Source organism: Petromyzon marinus, chromosome 6 (genome assembly GCF_048934315.1).
Source record: "Petromyzon marinus isolate PM22_M1 ecotype Great Lakes invasive population chromosome 6, UKy_Petmar_22M1.pri1.0, whole genome shotgun sequence".
Taxonomy (NCBI): domain Eukaryota; kingdom Metazoa; phylum Chordata; class Hyperoartia; order Petromyzontiformes; family Petromyzontidae; genus Petromyzon; species Petromyzon marinus.
The window spans coordinates 13,268,359-13,291,847 of NC_133672.1; the positions used below are offsets into that span (position 1 = coordinate 13,268,359).

Below are 23,489 nucleotides of genomic sequence, written 5' to 3' on the forward strand. Positions count from 1 at the left end.
ACAAAAAGTCAGACCCCTCTCAGATATGACGTCATAAAGCTTTGCCTCCCCCCCCCCAAAAAAATGCTTCAAATCGCTTTAAAACTATTGCCATTGTAGTGCGTATTTAATGTGGCGCTGCACTCTGATGTTGTAGGAGAAAACATTTATTAAAAAGTCTATTTAATTAAGTAGAACGTGTTGTCTATATTTATTGAAAGTTGCGCATTTTGATGTGACGTCACATTTCTCAACCCCCCCCCCTCGTTACACATCGTCACAAATGTCTGACCCCCCCCCCCCCAGGTGCGTGACGTCATTTATGGACGGCCCCTTTATCCGATTATACAAACAGATTAAATAATCGGTCATTGAAGTCTCCAATGTCAAATTGAAGCATTTGGGCACCTATAAAAATATAGGTTTACTTTTGTTGTCGCTTGCAATTGATTTGTAATATTATGATTATCTTATATTTTGTTATCGGCGCAATGTAATCATAGCTGACAGAAAAATGTGAAACCATCATGGAAAGACATAAATAACTCGAGGTAAAATATATTTTACAACAGCTAATTGCATTCAATGCAATAAACAATTTTATGTAAAGTATTTTCACGTGCATGACTATTGTGTGACCTCCCAGAGATCTATGCCGCTGATATATAGTACTGCAGACATGCAAACAAGTACCATATAATTATTAATAATAAACTAAATAATTCACAGCCAATTGTCAATCCACTGCTGGATGATGGTCACCCCTGGCAATGTCGGTCGTAGGGGTTGTTTGACCATACTTCACCACGCTGGTCATTGAGGGTTGGGGGGGGGGGTTATTTTTGTATTTGTCGCCACTGATGTGAGTAGTCATGGCCATGAATGAAACTCAGGTCGCCCAGGTTTATCGCGCAGTGTGAACCGTTGAACCTCGGCACCACCATCAGACCACCGTTATATCGGCACATGAATCCACATGCCTTTCTATACACGAGTGTAAACGGTACAGATATTTTTTATGTTACAAAAATGTTCATTATAAAAATGTTTCAAAGTCGTTATGGTAACAGCCACATCATTCTCGCAAGAGCCGTATTTTCTGCCGCAGTGTGTGTCGCAATGTAACCCATTAAATGAAACTCTTACGAAAGCGCGCGTTCTGTAATTGAACACCGTCATGGGCAAACAATTTGGTTTACAAACATACCCAACCCATAAGGGCTCTCGGTTCGTTTTACAGCAGACGGTCTAAGATGGAAGGAACGCTGCTGCTGCTGCTGTAACGGGCAACACGAGCGGCGAAAGCTCGATCGGTATAGGAACACGACACTAATGTGCCCGCACACACACCGTCGACGAGAAAATAACGGGCGATGTTGATGTCTGATAACACAAGTGGCGATGGTTAAATGACAAGCCGCACTTCGACTCAAACAATGGAAACGCATTGCTGCTTATATTCACTTCCCGGCGGGACGGGAAAAGTTCAGTCCAGCATACCCATGATATTTTTGGTTCTTTCGGTAAACCGCTGGTGTTGCGATCGAAACGTCGTGGGTTTTTTGCTTTTATTATTTTCAATGTCATTATATTTTACTATTTTTATTTCTTATTTTTATTGTGGTTTTTATTAATTTAAAATGTTTTTTCCTAGCTACGTGACTTTACCGAAAGAACAAATAATATGAATTCCTGCAGTCACGAACGTTTTAAGTCAAAACATACCCATGATGTTCTCGACGGGGATACCTAAGATCGATCTACACTTGTAATCGTTTGCTATTTCCATAAGACAGGAGAAGAAAGTAAATAGACGAGGCTAAATCCTTAACAGCACCCCCCTGCTGCTGCCCTTTGTGATGCATATGTGGCCCTTGTTGAAGCACGTGGTGGCTGCAAAGGGCTTCCTCCTGAAATACGTGCAGCGCGCCGAACGCCATGGGGGGGTTGGGTGGAATAGTCTTGGGTTATTTGTTATGCGCCGTTACTCAACCGCTCGATCTCTCTGTCGGGTAAGACAGAACAAATGTATCCCCCCCCCCCCCTCCTCAATTTCAAACGCAGAGGAAGTCAGCGAGTACGTCCTGTGACGCATGCTTGCGGAATGGGCACCAGAAAGCAGACTAGGCCAGCCTCTGCCAGTAGCGGTGCTGAAGTTGTGGTGGGGGGGGGGGTGGATGGGATGGGAGCCAGTGGGGGGGGGGGGGGGAGGTTCGTGGAGGTGGGGGGGGGTACTAGTCGGAGAGCAGTGTAAACATCGGTGCCAGAGTAGCGTGGCGCCTGCAGAAGCCCGCAGATTTCGCGCTTGAGCTGTGCAACCAGCCGGCGCAGAGGAGCGCTTATTGCTTGCTGCGGGGGGGTTCCAACGGCCAACGCGCCGATCGATGGCAGTGAACGTAGCGCAGCAGCGGGAGACGCGGGGCCTGGAGTTTTCCGCGATGACGTTACGCCGGCAGAGGAGCATTGTTCCCATCGTGTCTGCTGAATTATTTTCTGCAACTCCGTGGTGATTATTGCTTGAATATGCGCGCGGTGTGGTGATGAAGGTGGTCCTCCGGTGAAGATGCACCTGGCTCGCGGGGCTCTGTGAGTTTTTTTTTTTGTGTGCAGCCAGCAAGCGTGCTTTCTTAAGCCCCACTGGCACGCGGCTATAAGAGAGCCAAGTCGTTTTTGGAAGATGTCTCAACAGTCACACGACGTTACAAGTTTAACAAAGTTTTCCAAGAATTCATGAATGCACGTGTACAGCATATTGCTTGGGATTGGTGGTATGATGTCTGTCAGTTGTGCTTTGAGTTCAAACTGTTAACATATATCAACCCTGCCCGTATAGACTATGACATCTCCTTATGGTTTCTGGATTGTACCGTGTCCATCTGTGCGTTCGGTCGTTTGAGCTTAAATTTTAGTGAACACTCTGAGAAAGGAATTACTGTTAGGCATGGGGGTTTCCCCATGATAAAGAGTTGTAAAACACAACAATCACAATGCTTTGCACATTCATGAACAGCGTTATTTATTTTGCTATCTAATGCCTCCAAGCAACAAGTCATATTATGTACAAAGCCAAACACTGAGCTATTTATTTTATCACGTAATGGGAACCTTCCCATATATCGTTTACACCAGCCCATTGAAAACACCCACAAGCAACACCCTTGGCGACTTGGGCGCAGTCTCCTATTCACAGGCCAATAAACACCGCGCGGGGCTGTTTACTGCAAAACATATCCGACAAAAAATAAAATGTTCTCGCCTACAAGGTCAAAACGAGGAGACAATGGAGTTACAAATGCCTGGCTTCCCATTGTAGAGATGCTTGTGCCACCTGGGGAAAATCACTCACGTGACATTGGGCAACTGCTTCACTTACGGAGACTCGCCCCCTGGCATTGTGTGGGTGCTTTTTTGCGTTAGTTACTTGTTTCACATTGCAGCTTTGGGAATTCTGCAAAAGTTGTGGGATTTTTTTTGTTTAACACGGAGATGACAAGGCAGTCTATTTAAAAAAAAATCATAAATTGATGATTCAAGAAAGTGGGAACAGATAATAACCGGCATTTCATTGTGTTGATACGCGGATAGTATGTGTTGACTGGCCTGTGCAATATTAGTTTGAAGTGTTACGTGAGTTGGTTTTCGTGGTTTTGTTGTACAGCCCTTTGACATGTTTTAGAGTTATACCACTTGTTGTTTGCCACGATGTCTGATGATAGGCCCCATGTTCTGGGAGCTTGTTCAGTAACTGATGCTCCCAGCGTGTAGAGCGAAGCGTTGGACATTGTGCCAAACAATACGACTATGACCTTAAAGCTTCGTTGGAGAAGGATGGATGAAAGTGATGGCATTCGTGACATCACTGCATTGACATTTCATTAAGCCGCATTGATATGTATCGGAGTGTGAGGTCACCTTGATATACATATAACTATAATTGTATGCCTGGCCATGACATTAAGATCTTTTTTCTCATTAACAAAGTTTAAAGTTCGTGTCTGACAACCTGGCACACACAGGTCAAGGAAGATATGCTATCTCCGAGGATAAGAGCTGTTTGTGTTTTGGGTTGTGTCTTTTAATATCGGATGTGGTAGAATCACCCAAAATGACATTTGAGCAATTTAGAGTTGAAGGCCTTCAGAAACATGGGGCACCTCCTTGGCAACAGCCACAGTGAGTCCAAAAAAAACAAGCGACACAAACACAGCAACCTCTGATGCGCGGCACGTACACAAACGCGAAGGTTGTTTTGCGCACACGCATTTCAAAGTCCATTGAAATCCTATGACATTAACGGTGCCTTTTTTGTGTGCACGCAAGTTTGTTTTTTTTCTCTCCGCAAAACGGCAGTAACATTTCGAGCACATGGGGATGGGGAGTGCGGGGGGGGGGCTGGGGACGGGGGGGGGCGGACGAGCGGGGGGTGGGGGGCACAGCGAATGAAGGAAGATGTCAGTGGGTCGCGGGGGGGGGAATAGTTTGGGTGCAGTCGTGGAGCGCCGCCACCGCAGCGGGTTAAGTACGTCTCGCTCTCTCGGCACTTGTGGGGGGGGGGGGGGGGCATTGAGCAACGTGTGCCCGGGGGGCAGAATCTGGGTTGCGTGCGAAGTTTTGGCGAGAAGAGCGGGGTTGGGCCGGCCGCAAAACGCCACCACGGACGGTGAGAGCGTGCGCGGTGAAAGAAAGAGAGTAGCTGGAATTCCAGTAGGGCCAGGTGGGTTAACACACGCATGCACACGCACAGTCACACCTCAACGCTGAGGACGCACCTATACTATTATTCTTTTTTACACGTAATTACAGCAACGTCTTTGGTCTGGACGTCTAATGAATCACGTGAAGGAATGTAAACAAAGTGTCCTCGTGGTCAGTGTCTCCAGAACATCCCGGCTAATACTAATTTATTGCGTTTTCACGCCTTGATGGACTGTGGGATTGTTTTTTTATCACTGTGCACGAGGGTCATACAATCTTCGTGTCACTTGTATGAATGACAGTCGAATGTGATAATGTAGAGAAAACAGTATTTTTTTGTGCGTGCCCCCGATGGCCGACCACCATCTCAGGTTATCACGGTCGCTTTGGCGTAAATGCTGAGACCGTGCAGGTGGGTGCCAATGGGACCGAACAAATCCATTATGACAGCTGGATTGAAGAGCTGCATTCCACCAACAGCTGAATTTTTGGCTGTACCGCAGGTGGATTATTTGATCAGCCCACTGGCGCACAATGGGTATGTGCTAGGGCTGAACGATTTGGGGGAAATATTTAATTGCGATTTTTCTGACAGCTATTGCGATTTGATTTGCGATAATTTTTTTAAAGTAAAGCTTCAGTTCAATATTCACTGTGTAATAGATTTAAAACATGTGATGGAGCATTGCCACATGATACCATCAAAATATGAACTGCTCTATATATTCTAATGCAAGAATGAGAACTTAAAATATATGAATTGCTTCCAACATGTATTTATTAAAATGTTTTAATTGAAATAGAACAATCAAACATAGAACGATTGTTAAGTTAAATAAATAGTTATAATAATACAAAATAAAACAATGCCAATAAGAAAGTAATAGGACTTTTCAAATCGCAAAAAAATCACAGCCTTTGCGATTTACTAATCGCATTGTTTCAAAATGCAATTTCGATTTGAATTCGATTAATCGTTCAGCCCTAGTATGTGCATAGGAAGAATACTAGGTGCAAAATAACAAAAAAATTATGCATATTCATTTGAAAGCCGATGATGACACACATCCCTTAAACACAACACTGGTAGTCTTAGTAGTGTTTTTTCCTGCTATATAGTGACCATAGAACTTCGTCAAATCAAGTTTCAGTCCTTTGCCAATCCATAGCTGGATGATGGCCTCCCCATGCCGTGTTGACCATGTGGGTTGCTTGACCATACTTCAACATACTGGTTAGTGTTTAATTGGTGAAAGGGCAGCGGAGGACCAGTTCAGGTATAATTTGCTGCTGATATTAACCACGGCTGGGAATACAACTCGGTAAACCAGATTTAAAGTGCAGTGTGCTCATCACTTGCACCACTGCTCTCCTCTAGCAACCATAGCCCTGGGCTAAGATCAAGGCCTTTAAGTCACGAATGTGGCCTAGTCATACTTCGCTGTGTACTCAAGAGGATTTCTGTTATTCATAGGAATGCTGCACACAATAAATGCCAGAACTCCATGCCATAAGGTAGTGAGTTGTAACCAGTATATATTTTTTTGCCCAATAAAAGTATGTGCCAACTGCAATAATCAAAAACAATGTGTCAGTGATTAAATGAGCTATATTGAACTGGCTTTACATTTTGTGAGCCCCACACATCATGCTATTTATGAACAAACCTCTTGACATGTCACAGATCATGATACTAAACCTTTATATTCATTGTAACCTGCTACTGTAAACAATAAGACATGAAGATTTTAATGCAAATCGGGTGTCCATGAGAGCGTGTCTTTGTACGAGTATGTGTGTGGAGAGCAATAGTGCAGTTTTTAACGTGCCGCGCTAAGAACCTGCCCCCGTAAGTTCGATTCCCACACACGGCCAACATAAGTGACGATTATCTGAACAGGGCCTGAGCCTCCCCTAGGTCGGCTCAGCTTAAAATAAGTACCTGGTGCGACGTATAAACATTGCCACTGGGGAGACAATTGTGGTCGGGTGTGGTGCTGGCCACCCACTTCCTCATATTCCGGCCTTAATAGATGCTCGCCAACAGTCTCTTATGGCTATATGGGGGATCTTTGTCTATCTCCAAGTGCTCACAATTCACACTTGTGCAAGTGATGCTTGCCAATCCAATAACAATGCACTCCCTGGGCTCATTCCCAGGGCTCAACTGGCTACGGTATGCAATGGCCATTTTAATGTGGCCGATATATTGTTTGGGCCTTGGTTAACTGATCTATTTCGACGTCCCGTCGTGTTTTCTCACTGATATCCTGGTCGCATGGCTCCAACCCACTTCACTGGAGTCTTCCTTGAAGTTGTAAAATGTGCAAGCACAGCAGCCTACTACCGATGTGCCTAATTTGGCATTAAAAACACAAGTTATCTCCCCTTCTTCCCCCGTTAAGTCTGGTTAGATAACGAATACTCGTACGATTTAATGCAGTTGACCTACACGCACACTGACAGTGACACCGACGGCTCGTAAAATTCAAACGTTGGGTGGATTAAGTGCAGAGTTGTATGAAAGCGCACACTGGCGGGGTGATTTGTTTTTTTTCCAGGACACAGCTCCAGTTTTTAAGTCCCCGCTCGCTGGTTGTGGCGCAGAGCCGCGGACCTTCCTGTTTTTTTTGGTGAATTGTCGCGGGCATTGTTAGCGTCTGGCGTCGACAAAGAGCCGCGTTACTCACGGGTGACGGCCCAGCCACCGGGGATCCCAGACTACTCAACTTTGTTTTGGTTTTGCGCGCACAGACAGTTCATATCGGCCGCTGGATGTGCCTCTGACCGACGCGTTGACCACCAACACGACGAGTCTTTACAGTCGGTGTCTCCTTGTGCGCGCGAATTCAGAGGGGTTGTTCACGTTTCCGCGATGAAATAGGAATTGCTTTTTCTTTCCCTCTTTAACAAAGCCGTTCAAAATTTGCACACCGCTGCGCACGGAAATTCCCCGAAACGAGGACGAATTTTTGTTCGTTTTAATTCACGCGAGCAAAACGTTCGTGAGCGTTTCGGTTGACAAATGTGCGTCGTCGAAAACTTCGTGGGGTCGCAGGTATTTTTTCCTTTTTTGAGGCGGTGGTGGACACACGCTGCTGCCGACGGTTCTTGGGAGCAGCTGAATGAGGCATTCGCTTGACCGCGTACAGTGGGACAATTGTCCCCCCCCAACACAACACATTACTCGGCCACCTCCCGTTAACGATGCCCCCCCCCCTCCTCCCATCTTGCCTCTCTCTCTCTCTCAAAACCTCTCCCCTAAAATGCTCCCCGTTTTCGTGTTTTTTTTTTGTCACCAGCGAGACACACCTGGGCACGTCTGTTGATGTCTAACATTACAGCAGCTGGTTTAGTCCTGGTCGGGGAGGAGGGGGGCGCGGGGGTTTGTTATGTTTAAGACGTTTTCCTCCTCTCCCTCTCCTTCGACCGTATTAAGTGACGCCAACCGCGATGCTGTGTGATGTGCTTGGCCATCGCAGTTACACTGCATGTGTGTGGCCTCTGTCCTCGCATTGCACTACTTTATATGTATATACAGTAGAACATTCTCGGCGTGCTAGGCAATGCGCATGCTGAAATGCTTGCGTGGATGTTTAAACAAACCCCAAGTCGTGTGGCTCGTGACCCTTTTAACACTATTCGCAGGTACGAGCCAGTGTGTGTTGAGCAAGCCCTCTTTAAGCTAACAATGGGCAGACCTGTTACCACCCCCCTTCTGCAAATCGGTTTAGTTCGTAACGCCCACGTGCGTAATCGGTACCCCCCCTCCACACACATCTCGGCTGTGAGGGACATTTGCTTCTTTCCCTTATCCGTGGATTCTAAATGTTTGATTTACCCTAATGTGGCCAAAAGGTTATATAGTACAACAACACACAGGGTCTGCCGTGTGTGTTGCATTGGCGGTGTGCAAACATCAGGCTGTGGGGGGGGGGGGGCATTGGAGTGGTTTCCTTCCAGCAGACGTTGCCCCTCATTCTAGTGTTAGGTGAGGTTTTTTTTTGTCTGCGTCTGATAAGGCTTGAAATTGGAGCTCTCTGCCCTGCATAGCCTCCTGCCAAACAAGGCAGGTTATGGCTAATGGAATGAGATGCAGAACACGAGATAGGGCGACGTATGTGTAAATAGTTGAGAGGGCAAATAGCAACAATGTTGGTTACATCACGGCAGATATGCCAAATGGCTGAGAGTCACATTTCTCACGAGAAATGTGTATCGACTGGCACATGCTTACCGATTAGCAATTCGGGGGTGGGGAAAAGGGAATTTTGAATGTTTATGGGGGGGCATGGGGGGGCATACCGTGGCTCTCGATGTGGATCAGTGCTCGGGCAGCTCGCTCCGGCAGCGGCCGTGAAAAGCCAAAAGAATTGCACAGTCACAAAAGCAAAGCTCCGTTCGTGGTGCCAAGCGAGCACGCCAGTCACATGCCTGCAGGCCGTATCAGTCAGACAATCGCGCTGCCTTCACTTCCTTTTCACCCGATAGCCATCTCTTGAGTGCAGTGATTTGACTGAGGCCTAGATGCAAATATGGCCAACTTCATGTAAGTGCATATTTTCTGCTAACCACAAGCAAAGTATGATTCATTTCCCTGAGTCCACCTTGACATTTGCCAAATAAGATTTTACGAGGAATGTGTCTTCGTAGGTGTATTTTAAAATGTCATTCCGGCTGAACATTTTGAGCCTGAACAGATGGGGTGGTAAAAAACTATAATTTCTGTTAAATGGTATCATGTTCTACGAAATGCATAAATGTCTTTTTTATACAATTTTTTTAAATGTTTAACTCTCCTAGGTAAAGATAAGACTAAAAATAAGAACTTTTCATGGAATATAATGATGCCATATGCATACACTTCCTACGGTTGAGATATATTTCTAAAAGTGAAAGATGCCAGCACCCATGATTCAGAGGATTGTCACGCACCTTCCTTCGCTCATAGCTGGTACAAATGTGTTTATTAGGGAGCTGTCGAATGTCAAGCCTGGGATGAGAATTTGGTCATGCATTCATCTACTTATCACAATCGACATGGCAGACCATTGCCTATATCAACAATCTTCCTAAGATTGTCCTCATCATGCCATCTCAGAAGTCAAGAAAGATGTGAGCCTGGTTAGTACCAGGCTCAACTCACTGCACCCATTTATTTAAACGAAACATATTTTTTGGTGGTTATTGTTGTGAAGGTCTAGAGTTCTAGCCCTTCACAACAGGCACCTCCAAATAAGTGGACTTGTGCATAATAACTATGTGATTCCTATACTCCCACACCCCATATAAAATCCCTAAGAAGTTAAATTTGAGAGCAAATTTTCCTTGTGGGGGAGCAGTGTCGAGCACACTTCACCATGAACCGAGCAGCCTGAGTTTCATTCCCAGCCACGTATAACGTCACTGTCAAGTGATATCTGTGAACCACTCTTGACACTCCTTTCACCAACCTACGCTGATCCATGAGTTGATATACGTAGTTTTGTAAGGGATTATTTTCCTAAATATTAACGAGTTAAGTGCCATAAATGAAGAGCCAATGCTGTCGAGGACTGTAGGGGGAAGTGCGTGACTGGTTGAGATATCACTTGCCACTGATGTTACCCCTGGCCGGAAATGTAACGCTGGTCGCCAGGTTCATAGCACAGTGGGTGAATTACTTCGCCGCCAATCCACCTTAGTGATTCAATAACATTATTTGCTTATCACTTCATAAGCGTGCAGGATGCTTCATCGGTCACCAAACTTTATATATATAAAAAATGAAAATATGTGAGCGCATGAAGCTGGGTGGATTGTGCGGAGGAGGAGGGTGAAATTAGTTTTATTTGTGGGCCACCAGGCCTGTCGGGCCGTTGCAATGACTGCGGGCTCGCCACGTCTCAGTGACGTTTTATTTTTTCAGGGATTAACTTTATTTTCGAAAGATTTCTGATGGACGAGCGAAAGTAAAAAAAAACATGTTTATATATGTAGAAAAAAAAGGATGGGGGGGGGGGTATTAATTTTCGGTACATTGTGTTTTTCATCAAGAGTCCGTGTTCCATAAACGTCAACCTTAAAACAATCCACTGAGATGAGCAGTCTGTTGCGCTGTTTTTTCGTTGAATGGAACGACACTGTTTAACACTGCCTGAGTGCAGTTGTAAAATCAACGGGCCGTTGTATCGGTCCGAATTTCTCACCGCGATAATTATGTTCTAAATCGATGTTTATATCTGTGGCAATGATATTCATCGTACATTGTTATTAACCTTCATTGTCTAGAGGACACATTGTAAACTTACAAATGAGTGACGTACTCCACCGTTGGCCAAAAAACCCGAAGGAGATCAACAGTAACGCTTAGTACTGATGTATACATTATTGCTCTAGTCAAACCGTATATTGCACTTAGTCTGTAATTTACTATACAATATAATTAATCTGCATTTAAGTTGGGAGTTGGGAGGGTCTTGATCCTGTTGTGCGTGGTGTGCCCGGGCAGATAATCTCCAGGCTGCCCACGCGGTTATCGGGCAGACAAACACAGGGCCAAAGTCTTCTGCCCAACAGCTGTTTTTTTTTGTTGCGAGCCCCTCGCTAAAGTTCGGCGTAGTTAAGGGGTGGTGGGCGCGATGTGTCCGTGCGCCGCAGCAGATGCGAGGCGAACGAGTGGTGGGGTTGAGAGGGGGGGTGGGCAGCTGGTGGTGGTGGTGGTGGGGGGTGGTAGACAGGCGTGGGAGCGCCGCGTTATGCCGCTGACAGGGGTCACTGCTGTGGCTTTATCGCAGGCCGCGCGAGGAGCGTGTGCGTCGTGCCGATAGCCAGCGCCGATGACAGCTGCTCCATGTGACGAGTTGGCCGAGGCGTGGCCGCGCGTGAGGGGCGAGGGGGGCCCCGGCTTGCTGACCCAAAATGTTTTTGGTTTGGTGTCGTTCCTCTTCGTTTAGAAAGTGAAAAAAAAATCAAATGTGTCACATCGCCGTGCCCGACGCGTCCCGACGCGTTTAAACGGCGGCGTTACTTGAAGTATGTTTCTGCCACGATCGTACGAAACAATCTCCCCCCCCCCACCCCCAACGCTTCTGTCCACACGGCAGTATAACTCGATCGGCAGGCCACGTGCGGTGGGGTAATATATGTGCATACTCTCACCTCTTCAAGGTGTCTGACTAGTGTGGAAGCACTATCGGAGACAGTGGGGGGGGGGGGGGGGGTGGCACGGCCCCCCCCCCAAGATCCGATCGAAATCCCCAATTTCGATCGAATCATTGGGGTTTATTAGTAATACATCGGCATTTTGCGACCCCCACTGCCAATGTGTAGCATATTAGTACGTGCCAGGGACTCTATGAGATGATAGGACAATAGTTTGAGTCCATAATTGGCAATAAGTAACGGCAAAGCAGTTATAAGTGACTCACAGAATTGTGCGCAGTTGCGTTCACAGTCCACGACTTCCCTGAAGGCATCAACACCTTCAGCGAGCGCGATGCCGATCACCCAACGCGGTTCGAATTCGGCCCTTGATCGATGGCTGCGCTATCGCCGCACACGCGTCGAATAAAAAACAAGGGACAAGTCCTTACTGACAACTCCTATCATATTCTTAGTTTTTTCGGTAAAGTCACGTGACTTTACCGAAAAAACTAAGAATATGAATTACTGCAGTCACGAAAGCTTTAAATCAAAACTCCTATCATGTTTCATTGCTGGAGGGGTTGCCCCCTCCCCTACCTGAAAATCTTGGCTCCGCCATTGTGTGGAAGAGTAGGCCAAATACCCGCAAGATGGGCTCTCGAGGCCTTCTTCTGGTGAAAGCCTCTCTGCGTGCACTAACGTACACACGTAAGACGAGGTGACATGTTTTAAAAGAAAGTTTCCCATGACATTTGCGTGGTGACATTTTAAAACAAATTATTACGCAATTTCAGCGTGTTCTATACTCTCTCAATAGGAACACTGCTTTTTTTTTTGTTAAATGAAACTTGGGGAACTTTTCTTGCTGTGATTTATGGGAACACGTCAAATACTCTTCTCCACCGTCATCATTCACCATGGTCTACCACGATAAATCTAACTACAACAGACGTCCTCTTGGCCGCCACTTCAACGTTATTCTCGAGCACCGGCCGCCATCCGTTTTAGCGACGGTAACACCGCCGTCGTCGATACACTGCCTTGTAATCGAAAGAATATAAATAAGCTAGGGTTTTTGGCAATGGCCAGGCCATTCAAAGCAGGGCGAGGGAATTTAAGTGCCCTGAGGTGTGGTTGTAAATGTTGGCTTTTGTGTTGTACAAGTTGTCTGTGCGCCATTGCAATAAGGAGATATAGATGTGCCTTTTGTTCGCCGAGGCACGCGCTGTTTTGCTTTCCAGTTGTAAATTGGACTCCTTGGGTACACAGCACTAATGCACATGCTCCGTTGTTATGTCAGGGTGTCCCCGGTTCACCCAGCCTTAGAGGTCAAAAATAAATGTACAAGTTGTTATGCATACAGGCGCTCCAAGGGTAGGTCTGTGCACGTACCGCATGCTCCCCCAGCATTTGGAATGACAGGTGGCATCGCACAGCGTTTCTGTTTAAACATTGAGAATACTTATACCCATGACGACAAGCTGGGGGACACACCAGCCTTTTATAGAGCAAGCAAAACGGTTTCAACAACAAGCACGCAGATTACAGTCATCGTTTGTCGAAATGTGTACTGAACTGATAGTGCGCTATTGGCCTGTTTTTGTGAGAAAATACCCGCCGGTAAATGTTAACGCACAACATTGAGCTTTGGACGTGAACGAAAAAGACTCCCTCCTACTCCCAAGTCATCTCGTCATTGTGTAAATTTAAAGTGGCAACAAATGTCAAGAATTCACCCGTTATTTACAGCACTCCCAATGAGCCCTGAATTACTGCACCATATACGCTTTGTAAGACAAATTTAAACAAAACGTTGTTTCGTCAGCGCCACATATCTAAGTGTTTTTCGTTCTGGGGAAATGTTAAATCCCGAAGTCAGTAAAACAGAACTTTAAAAAAATATATATAAAAACCACATCATTCCTCTGTCAACTGTTGAAAACCCATAACGTGTGTATCCATTTAAGACCCGACTTACCAGTTCTCGCGTTCCATACAGTGCAGTTTTTAAGTTCATCTGTGTCGTAGCCAGGAACAAAAAAAAACAGACTGGTATGTCTGAGCAGAGGAAGGGGGCATGATGGATAGTCAGAGAAGCAGCTGGAGGAATAGCGAGGAAGTTGAGAGAGGGGGGTCAGCATGGGGTGAGGGTGGCCAGTGTTTTCAGCAGCAGGTGCCGGAGCCTCTATCTCTCTCTCGCGGTGTGCGTTCGTACGCGCGTAAGTGTGGCCTCCCCTAGGTCGACTCAGCCTCCAATGAGTACCTGATGTGGTGTTTAAACATCGCCACTGGGGAAACAAAGGCCGTCGGGCGTGGTGCTGGCCACTACCCCCTTGTGTGCCGTTCCGATCTTCATAGATGCTCGCTAACAGCACATGCTCCATCATTCTGTTAAGGCTATAGGGGTGTCCTTGTACGTGTGTGTATGTACGTGTGTGTGTGTGCAAATACAGTAGCACCGTGGTTATCGTGCTGCTGTGCTACAAACTTGGTGACCTGGGTTCAATTCAGTGGTGATTATATGAATCAGTCCTGGGCTTCTGCTAGGTTGACTCAGCCTTAAATGAGTACCCCGTGCATTATGTGAACATCAGCATTTGGGAGACGTGGGGTGGCCAGCCAGGCCTTGGTGTTGACCAGACCACCCCTTCAACCGCTGTGCCGGCCTTAACAGGTGGCTCGCTAAAATCCACGTGCCATGCCGCTGAGCGAGAATCTTCGTCTTTCCTCTTCACGTTCGCGTGCAGACGAGAAGCCGGACTGCTCGGGCGTGCGCTGCGTCGTGCAGTTCTCCCCACGCTGCCCCGACGACTCCGTGCTAATCGAGGGCTTTGCGCCCCCGGGCCTGTGCTGCCCACTGCCCAGCCGCTGCGAGTGCCGCCCAGCAGGCTGCGTGCGCAGGGCCTGCCCCTCGGGCTCGCAGGCCACGCTCGTGCGCAAGGCCACGGGGCGGCCCGGAGAGTGCTGCAACGTCTACGACTGCAAGCGCAGTGAGTGGCCACACCCCCCCCCCCGCATCCACTTCCTCCCGCAACCTGCACGCCACCCCCCCACCCCTCACCCAACTCGACTAGCCCCCCGTCGGATTCAATGCCATGGTTAGTGGCATAACTTGTTGAGTGTGCAGGCGGTGCAACTGCACCGAGACCCAGGCGCCAGATTATGCAGTGGGGAAAGTCGGATAGGGATCCCATGTCATTCCTTGCGCCAGGACCCATGCCAACCGCCGCGCACTGCGCCCCCTGCACGTGGCGTGCAAATGCCTGTTTCCTTCCACGCAGGTGCAATTGTGTTTCCGTCCTTCGTCCTTGGCGTGGGACTCAGAGAACTCGATGGCTACGCGAGCTGCCCACCCCAACGCACGTGGGGGTTTCCATTTCCCGTCAAGGTTTTAGGCCATTGTGAAAATTCACTAAACTTTTAACTGAATCATAAGGAAAAAATAAAAACAAATTTTGTGGGTCTTTTGGTCAGGGGTGACTTATTGTGAACCAATTCTACTCTCTGTATTAATTATTTATTCATTTTTTTTATCTGCACAAGATTATGCATTTATGTGTATTATCCCTTCTCAAGACGCATAGGAGTGGAACGATTCAGAGCTACCTCTACCAACCCTACCAAAAGCCATTTGGTGATATATTTTTCGATTCAGATCACAATTCGATTAAATAATATGTTTTTAAAGTAACTCCTCTTTTGATTGCAGGGGTGATATGAACCCATTACATACATTAGAGGTACATCGTTAAACATTGCCTCTTAGATGTGATATGCAAAGCATGTATTGTGAGCTTTAGAATCAACAGTAAGTAGGGAACCCTTCCAACCAGCTGTGATCACTTTAAAAAGTTAATATTTGTAAGGTCCGTAATAGTACACATGGAGAAACTTATCCAGAACAGTTCTTATAGGTAAGCTTCTTCCTGGCACCATTACGTGCCATATTAGATATTCTACACCAAAGGTATCACAGGCCAGGAAACTATTGCCTCTGGTTACAACTTGTGCGATTGTTCGTGTGCCTTTTAAAAATTAAAAGTACACGCGCCGCTTTTTGGGCGGCGTGCCATGCTGGGGCACCGCACGTGTTTTTGCCACTGTCCGTCGAGTCAGCGGTGAGTGCAAGCACGAGCACTTTCGAGATAGTTTCTAAACAAAATCTAATCAAATAATGCTGCCAAATAAAGCCAGTCGGAACACAAGAAGACATCCACTTTTTATATATATTGAAAAAAATATCTTTCATGGAATACATGCGATTGTAGACGTTACAAAACACCCTGCCCCAGTGATTCATAAAATAAAAAACACAGCTGGTTTGATATCGTCACGTATACAGTACAAGCTTTCTTGGAGGAACCGTGATGTCAACAACCCAAAATAAAGTGGTTTACGCTCACATTGTCAATGCCAACAGTCGACGGTCTTATGCAACTCCCGGCAGACAGACGGTGGAAAGACGACACTTGCCATGAGGTTACCAGAATGAGCTCTGTCCAGTGGTCTAATGGGTTCTTCTTTTTGTAACATTTTAGTGAATGTTAGCGACCTCTTGTTCCTGGTGCGGGTCACTTGAACCCATTATACACAACAACACATATCGATTGCTGCACACGGCGTTGTATCGTGAGCTTAAGAATCGATATTGATCATTGAACCGATGTACCCGCACATTCCTGCTGCCGCAGGGTGTTTTGTTTATAGTTCATAGTGCTGCTTTGTGGAGGCTTAAACCGTAATCCTCTTGATTTAAAAAATAACATTCCTGTAAGCCTTAACTATAATGAGATGTAAAGGATCTTTAAACCTTATTGTGGCAGACGAGCAAAATGTTTTTTTACCTCTTTGTTTCGGTTAAACAGAAGGGGGAAATGATCGAAAAATAAACTGATTGGAGTGTAGAGATGTTAACCGATACCTTCGGCAAGTCCACTGAGTGCTAGGTATGAATATCAAACCAGCGCCCTGCATTATGACTACTCCCCACCCCGCCCCAGACAATCTGTTTTGAGTTACTGCCGGACTCTAAGTTTGTGATATGCAATATTTCAAAATGCTTTTAACAGCTTCGCAGACTTCATCTGCCAATATAGTTTCTATAATTATTTATTTTAGCTGCGAGCCATGTGGGATGTTCTTAAGGGTGCAGTGTTTATGCTACTAGCAAACCACACCGTGTTCAGAGCTCCACATTTTCTTTCTTGCTTTTTTTGTTTTGTTCTGAGACCTTTCAAAAGTCCCTCGCCACAAGTATGAACTATTCACATCTGGTTTTGTATCGGTGGGGCTTTCTTCAATTGGACTGGGTCTGAAAGCCGTTGCTCTTCTACAAAGTGTCCTTTTTCATCTCAGCTCGGAATGAAATGAGTGCCCAGTCCTGTGATCTTGTTAGAATACTTAAAAAAAAAAAGAAATGTGTAATGTACAGCTCTGTAATTATGTATTCCTGTACCTTTCCGTCACAGAATTAGTTCGATCATACTTCATCACACTGGTGAGTGTAGGTTCCAGAAGGGGATCGAGGATGAAAACAGTTTCCAGGGCCCACTAGAAATGTGACAATTCACCCTTCCAACATATTGGTTGAATATATACTCCTTGGTTCTTTCGATAAAGTCACGTAGGTATAAAATAAAATAAATCACGTTCGTTTCGATCGCAACACAAGCGGTCGTCCTCAGGCAGATAAAATATAATATTTTTTTTTACGCCTGAGGACGACCGCTTGTGTTGCGATCGAAACGTCGTGATTTATTTTATTTTATACCTACGTGACTTTACCGAAAGAACCAAAGAGTATGAATTCCTGCAGTCACGAAAGCTTCAAATCAAGATATTGGTTGGATATTCACAAACTGGGGTCGCGATTCGATTCTGAAATAAATGATTTTCTGCACGTTTTTGCATCATCTTTCTATTATTTCAGTCTTTTTACATCATTTTTACAGTTGTGTTCACATCATGAATACAAATGTAACATTCGCATATAATTAGCATATACTTTGCACACATTTATATGTATTGACTCCTACGCGCACGATTCAATACGTGTTATGAGAGTGTAGCAATTTATTATTTCATCGACAAATCGATATATCGTCATCATCATCATCAATATTATGAAATCATACGTAACAACCCCGCACATGTTTGTACGCTGAACTTCTTTCGGGTGCGAAAGAAGTTCAGCGTACAAACATACGTACACACACCGCTCGCACGCGCCAGAACGTGGCACGTATTGAGCCGTGGCAGGGCACGGGTGCCTGGCGGCGGCGGTGGTGGCCTGTTTACGTCTTCTTGGCAAGACGAGCGAGGCAGCAGCAGCCTTAACGCTGCTGCAGGGTCTCCCGGACTCCTGATGCATCTTGCCAAGTTCATCAATATAGCCCCTTTAAATTACAGCATAAATGAAGCCATCACACACCGAGCACATCTGATGATCACTAAACACCTGCCACGTGCCCCGCGTGCCGTGAAGAGCACCATTTGGAACTTGAGTGGCTCTGTCTCAGTAGGGTGGAACATGTTTAGCAATCAGCAAGCACGTGCGGTGTGTAACAACTTAATTGCATTTGAAGAGAGACAATCGGTGAGCCTGGAAGGGTGTGCCGTGGCGCCAGCGAGTTCGGGTGCAGCTGGCGATGCTGCTCCCGTTGGCAGTGATGCACAAGTACAATTCATAGATCCAGCACATTCATCTATAACATTGCGTCCTTTAAAAATACAGTAAAACCTTGGATTGCGAGCATAATTCGTTCCGGAAACGTGTTTGTAATCCAAAGCAATCGTATATCAAAGCACTCGTATATCAGTTGTGATCACGTGACGCTCGGCAGACAACGCGTATACGTACACTACTCGTATTGCAAGACCTCGAAAGACCTCGCTCGTTTATAAAATTAATATTTATTACAAAAAATTGCTCGTCTTGCAAAACACTCGCAGACCAAGTTACTCGCAATCCAAGGTTTTACTGTATATATAATAGGCAATGGCCATTTCCCAAAACGCCGCCTGTTATATTTATGTATTTAAGGCCACAGTATTATTGATGAATGTGTCGAGTTTTTATTGAATCTGAGTGTTATCAGAAGTGGTCTCGGGTCCCATTCCGTCTTCCCCAACTGGCACCAGCCAACGTGGTGAAGTATGGTCAAACAACCCCCATTAGGAGGGCTTCATCTAAGCAATAAAATACACGACAAATGTGTTTCAGTATTTTAACACCAAAACCTGACGCGATAATATGCTCGTGTTCGTGAGATAAAATCCTCCGATGTTATTTTAAATGCATGTATTTAAAATCACTGTAGGTCATTCTCCTACATCAATATCAGTGCTAGACCTTGAATGACACCCACGTAGTTCTGTATAAAATAACAAATACCTCTGTTCTGTGCTTGGCAAGGTGCCATTATTTTAAAACGTACATAGCTGGTAGTTTACGGGTCAGCCCAGTTTAAGCGGGGTCCCTTCCCACTGGATCACGACTCAAGTGCCAGGGCAAGATTGCAAGCGGAGAAAATTGCCAGGACGAACGTTCAAATTGGTCTTGAACTTGGCAGTGGCCCAGTGCGTTTATACCGATTTCCGAGTCACATCAGGCACAGTCACTTGAGAGCCTCTGATTTACCGGGTTTGCTTTCCAGCAACATTATGATTAATGCTCGAATTGCTATACACGCATTGTTATCGGCATAAAAAAAATAGTTATAATAGACTGAAAACGCGTTTTACTTCGTGATGTAACATTGAACTGGTGCAGTGATAGCAGAATGTGGAGAACGTAGACAGACGGGAGGATCGCAGTGGAAGGCGAGAAAGATCAAATGTAGAGCATATCTCTTGCCACTTGAGTAACAACGAGTGCATTGCCACTCGCTTATCTGGAAGGTGAAGATTGTGGTTTGGTGAGACGGAACGTCAGTGCGTCTAAATGCGCGGCCGCTGATTCTCAGGCTTCTAGGCGTCACTTTAAAAAAAAAACAGCGAGTAAATCTTCCTGCGAAGGCAGTCAACCTGCCCACTTGCCGATTGCATAGATTAACAACAACTAAAAAAAATTGTCGTGCAAAAAAAAACGACTGCACTATTTTTGGTGCTTGTTCCCTGGTCAGAGTGTTCCGTCGGTAGCGCACTCCTTCGTGGTGAGTGTGCTCACGACTTAATTTTAGCTGGGTCTGTCTGGGTCAGCGACCCGGAAAATATCCATGCACCCTGCACATCGCATCCAGTATGCCTCTCGCGATGACCGCGGTTGCTCAGTCAATGTCTTACTCCAGGCTCTTAGCCATTTAGGCATCATACGTGCCACTTGTGCGTCACATCACTGTGCCATTGTCGCACGCCACCGCCATGGTGAGAGTGATTGCAAACTGGAACCGCAAATAGTGTGGGATCACGGTGGGGGAAGGGAATGGAGGGCAGGAGATGGGGGGGGGGCTATGAGGATGTTTACGGGTCCAGCTCTTCTCCTCCGCACCCCCTCTCCCAGTGCGGGCGAGCGAGCGTGCGCACGCACAGTAGCTTTCCATGTGCTCTGGCACGCAGGGGTCGTGTTTCTAATTTTTTTGCACATGGTGCTTTTCATAGCGGAGCGCGCTGGAAGTAAACAGATCATCGGTTGGTGGCGTTCTCGTGGGTGAGAGCTGTAAAAATGTGTTTTTTCGGCCCTCGGTTGTTTTTTGTCAATGATGGACTATATTCCACACGTGGAGAACATTAAGCCATAACTTAAAGCATGCACCTATTGATAACATTCCTTAACCAAAATCCACAAGGAGCCCTGATGCATTGCTGTATATGCAAACCTCCAATTTATTGGTGGGACTGAATTTTCTGAGCAAGGTGTAAAATGTGTGCTCACATAAACAAAATGACTTGGCTACAAGTTATTTCACTTACATGCTCATCTGTCTCTGTACGTGCATGTCTCTGTATGTGTCCATCTGTGTGTGAGTATGCTTGCACATGTGTGCCTGTGTGCGAATATCTATGTATGCGCGTGTGTTTCTGTGTATGCGCGTGTGTTTCTGTGTGTGCACGCATGTGTGTCTTTGTACTATGTGGGGAGCGGTGATGTAGCGGTTAGCATTGCAAACTCGGGCACCCGAGTTCGATTCCCGCTCATGGCCAACACCAATGACCATTATTTGAGCCGGGCCTGGGCCTCCCCTAAGTCGGCTCAGCTTAAAACGAGTATCTGCTGCTGTGTGTAAAATATAACCGCTGGGGTAACAAAGCCGGCCTTCAGAGGTGCTTGCTAACAGCACTTACCCCAACAGTCTGTCAAGGCTATATGGGGGATCTTGGTCCTTGTCTTTTGTCTGTATCGTGAGGAGCGGTAGTGTAGCGTGTAGTGCACTGCGCTATGAACCCAACGATACGAGTTCAATTCCCACTCACGACCAACAACAGTGGAAAATATCTGAACCGGTTCTGGGCCTCCCCGAGGTTGACTCAGCCTCAAATGAGTACCTGGTGTGGCTGATCATGTAACAAAGGTGGCCGGGTGTGGTGGAGGTGGTGTGGCCACACCAACCCCACGTATGCCCGGCCGGTCTTCATAGGTGCTCGCTAGCAGCCCTTGCCCCAGAAGTCTGTTCAGCCTTCACGGAGGATCTCTGCCTTTCTCTATCCGTGCATTCCCCCTTCTGCCGCGATCTGCCTCGTGGGCTCCTCCAGCATTTGACTCGGACTGCAGAGGGGTGGAGTGCCCTCCCGTGCTGGACGTGAGCTGCCCGCTGGACAGCCAGCCCACGCCCGGCAAGCTGACGAGAGACGGCTGCTGCGTGCAGCCCGACTCCCTCAGGTAGGTCGATCGCTCAGTGGCTCGCTGACTTGCTCGCTCGCTCACTCACTCGCCAGTTCTTACGCTCGCTCACTCAATAAGTCACCACTTTACTCCCTCCCGGGTGGCATATCCAGCATTGGCAGCCGTGTCTCGCTTTCTGTCTCTCTTGGGGTGTGTAATTGACATCCCGAAGACTGCTGTTTTTCAATACCTAATTTACATTCAGATTTTTTTTTTGTGTTTAAAATACATACGTTTTCAAGTTGTTGATTCATTATTTTGCTGCTGGTGGTCAGTCTTACGTAATTATTTTATTCATTGTGATGTGAATGAAAATTGTACTCCCTGTGGAGAGGGTTATGGTCACCATTTGCAGTTCAAGTTTAAAGACACAACTCCTAGCTGGCCGACATGAGCTTGAAGATGAGAAAATAGACTTTATATTATATTATATTACCAGGTGTATCATTATAGCCTTCCGGTGACATTGCTTCAATATGTTTCCGAATACATTAATCCAATGACGTCACTGAAATGCTAAAATAAAAGTCTCACTGTAAATTATTTGCACTCCCTAAATAACTCTCGACCACGTCAGAAAACAGGGGACACATATTACCCAAGTGTGCAGCTGCAACAACAATAAGACCTGGTGGTTTTTGTGTAAGGCTTTCCTCCCACTACGGTTGAACACATTTGCGCATTAACTGTGTCGACCAGAATGGAGGGGACACTCTTAAATGTCATAAAGAAAATCCAGTATCAATCAGAGTGTCGTGTCAAGTTGTTTTTCTATTCGGGACTAGCCCATATTGTAAATCGGCTACATTGATCAAAGGGTTCCCTAAACCTTGAAGGCTCAAACCAGAGCAAAAAAACCGGACTATTTTCAAATATCTAAAATGCATTTTGCAACTGACATCCATGAATCAGCTTTCATATTGCTAAGTTAATCCTTCCACAGACAAACATGCATTGGACGAAATAATATCATCCACCCGTGTGCATGACTCTTCTTTGCTTGTTTTGAGCCGCGTCGCTCCTTCAAACACGGGCTTTAAAGCCCCGTCGTATCCTCGTCCTCTCGCGTCGCGCCACTCAGGTGCGTGTGCGGCCCTTCGGAGTGCAGCAAGCCTGAGTGCGAGGCGGGGACCGTGGCCAGGCTGCTGATCCGCGGCGATGGCACGCCGGGGCAGTGCTGCGACGTTTACGAGTGCGTCAAAGGTAACGGCTCCCTCAGAGCTCCCCCACTGACTCACGTCCGCAGCCTGTGACTCGATCACTCCCAGCGGAGCCCCTGCCTTAAATTTACAGATCCCCGCTGGGCAGGAAGGCATTCGCTGAACTAAGCGGTTTAATCTGGAGGAGTGTTGTAGCAGGAAAAATATTCCGCGTGCTGGGCTTGAGTAAACAGCAAACATTGTTGGGTGCAGGCGATGGCATCAACAGGTTAAAGGAATAAAAAAAAACAATGTCTGTTATCTTATAGATTAGCAACCGGATAATATATATCTATTATATGATACAAGTTTAAAGCTTCACAAGTAAGAAGAAACATGCATGAAAATCACGGATATGCCCTAAGTGTCAGCACTGTGGGGATGTAATATCATAAATAGCTGGAGTGGTACGTGGTGATTTCATGAGTGCATCCTACAGATTTTAAAGTGTTTTTTTTGTTGCTCATCAATAAAGATTGAATCTCATTTCACACAGTGCAGCGACACTCGACAAGATAAGATTGTGTCTCGAAAAACACTTTTTTTTTTCATCAGTGTTATCGACATACGTTGATTAACACTACCCCCAATCACTCCACAAACACAAATGAATGAAACCTTACCACTACACATCTGCTTACTTTAATTTAAAGCAGTCTGTCCGAGGGGAA

At 46.2% G+C, this 23,489-nt stretch overlaps 1 protein-coding gene across 2 annotated transcripts in view; it reads left to right on the plus strand.

The window, feature by feature from the left end:
* Nucleotides 1-23,489, plus strand: part of LOC116939459 (cysteine-rich motor neuron 1 protein) — a 71,431-nt gene that overhangs the window by 20,535 nt on the left and 27,407 nt on the right. For both annotated transcript variants that reach the window (XM_032947845.2, XM_032947846.2), the window contains exons 3-5: nucleotides 14,547-14,789; nucleotides 21,490-21,616; nucleotides 22,701-22,822. In XM_032947845.2, the coding sequence (XP_032803736.1) occupies nucleotides 14,547-14,789; nucleotides 21,490-21,616; nucleotides 22,701-22,822 (492 nt within the window). The remainder of the gene's footprint in view (nucleotides 1-14,546; nucleotides 14,790-21,489; nucleotides 21,617-22,700; nucleotides 22,823-23,489) is intronic.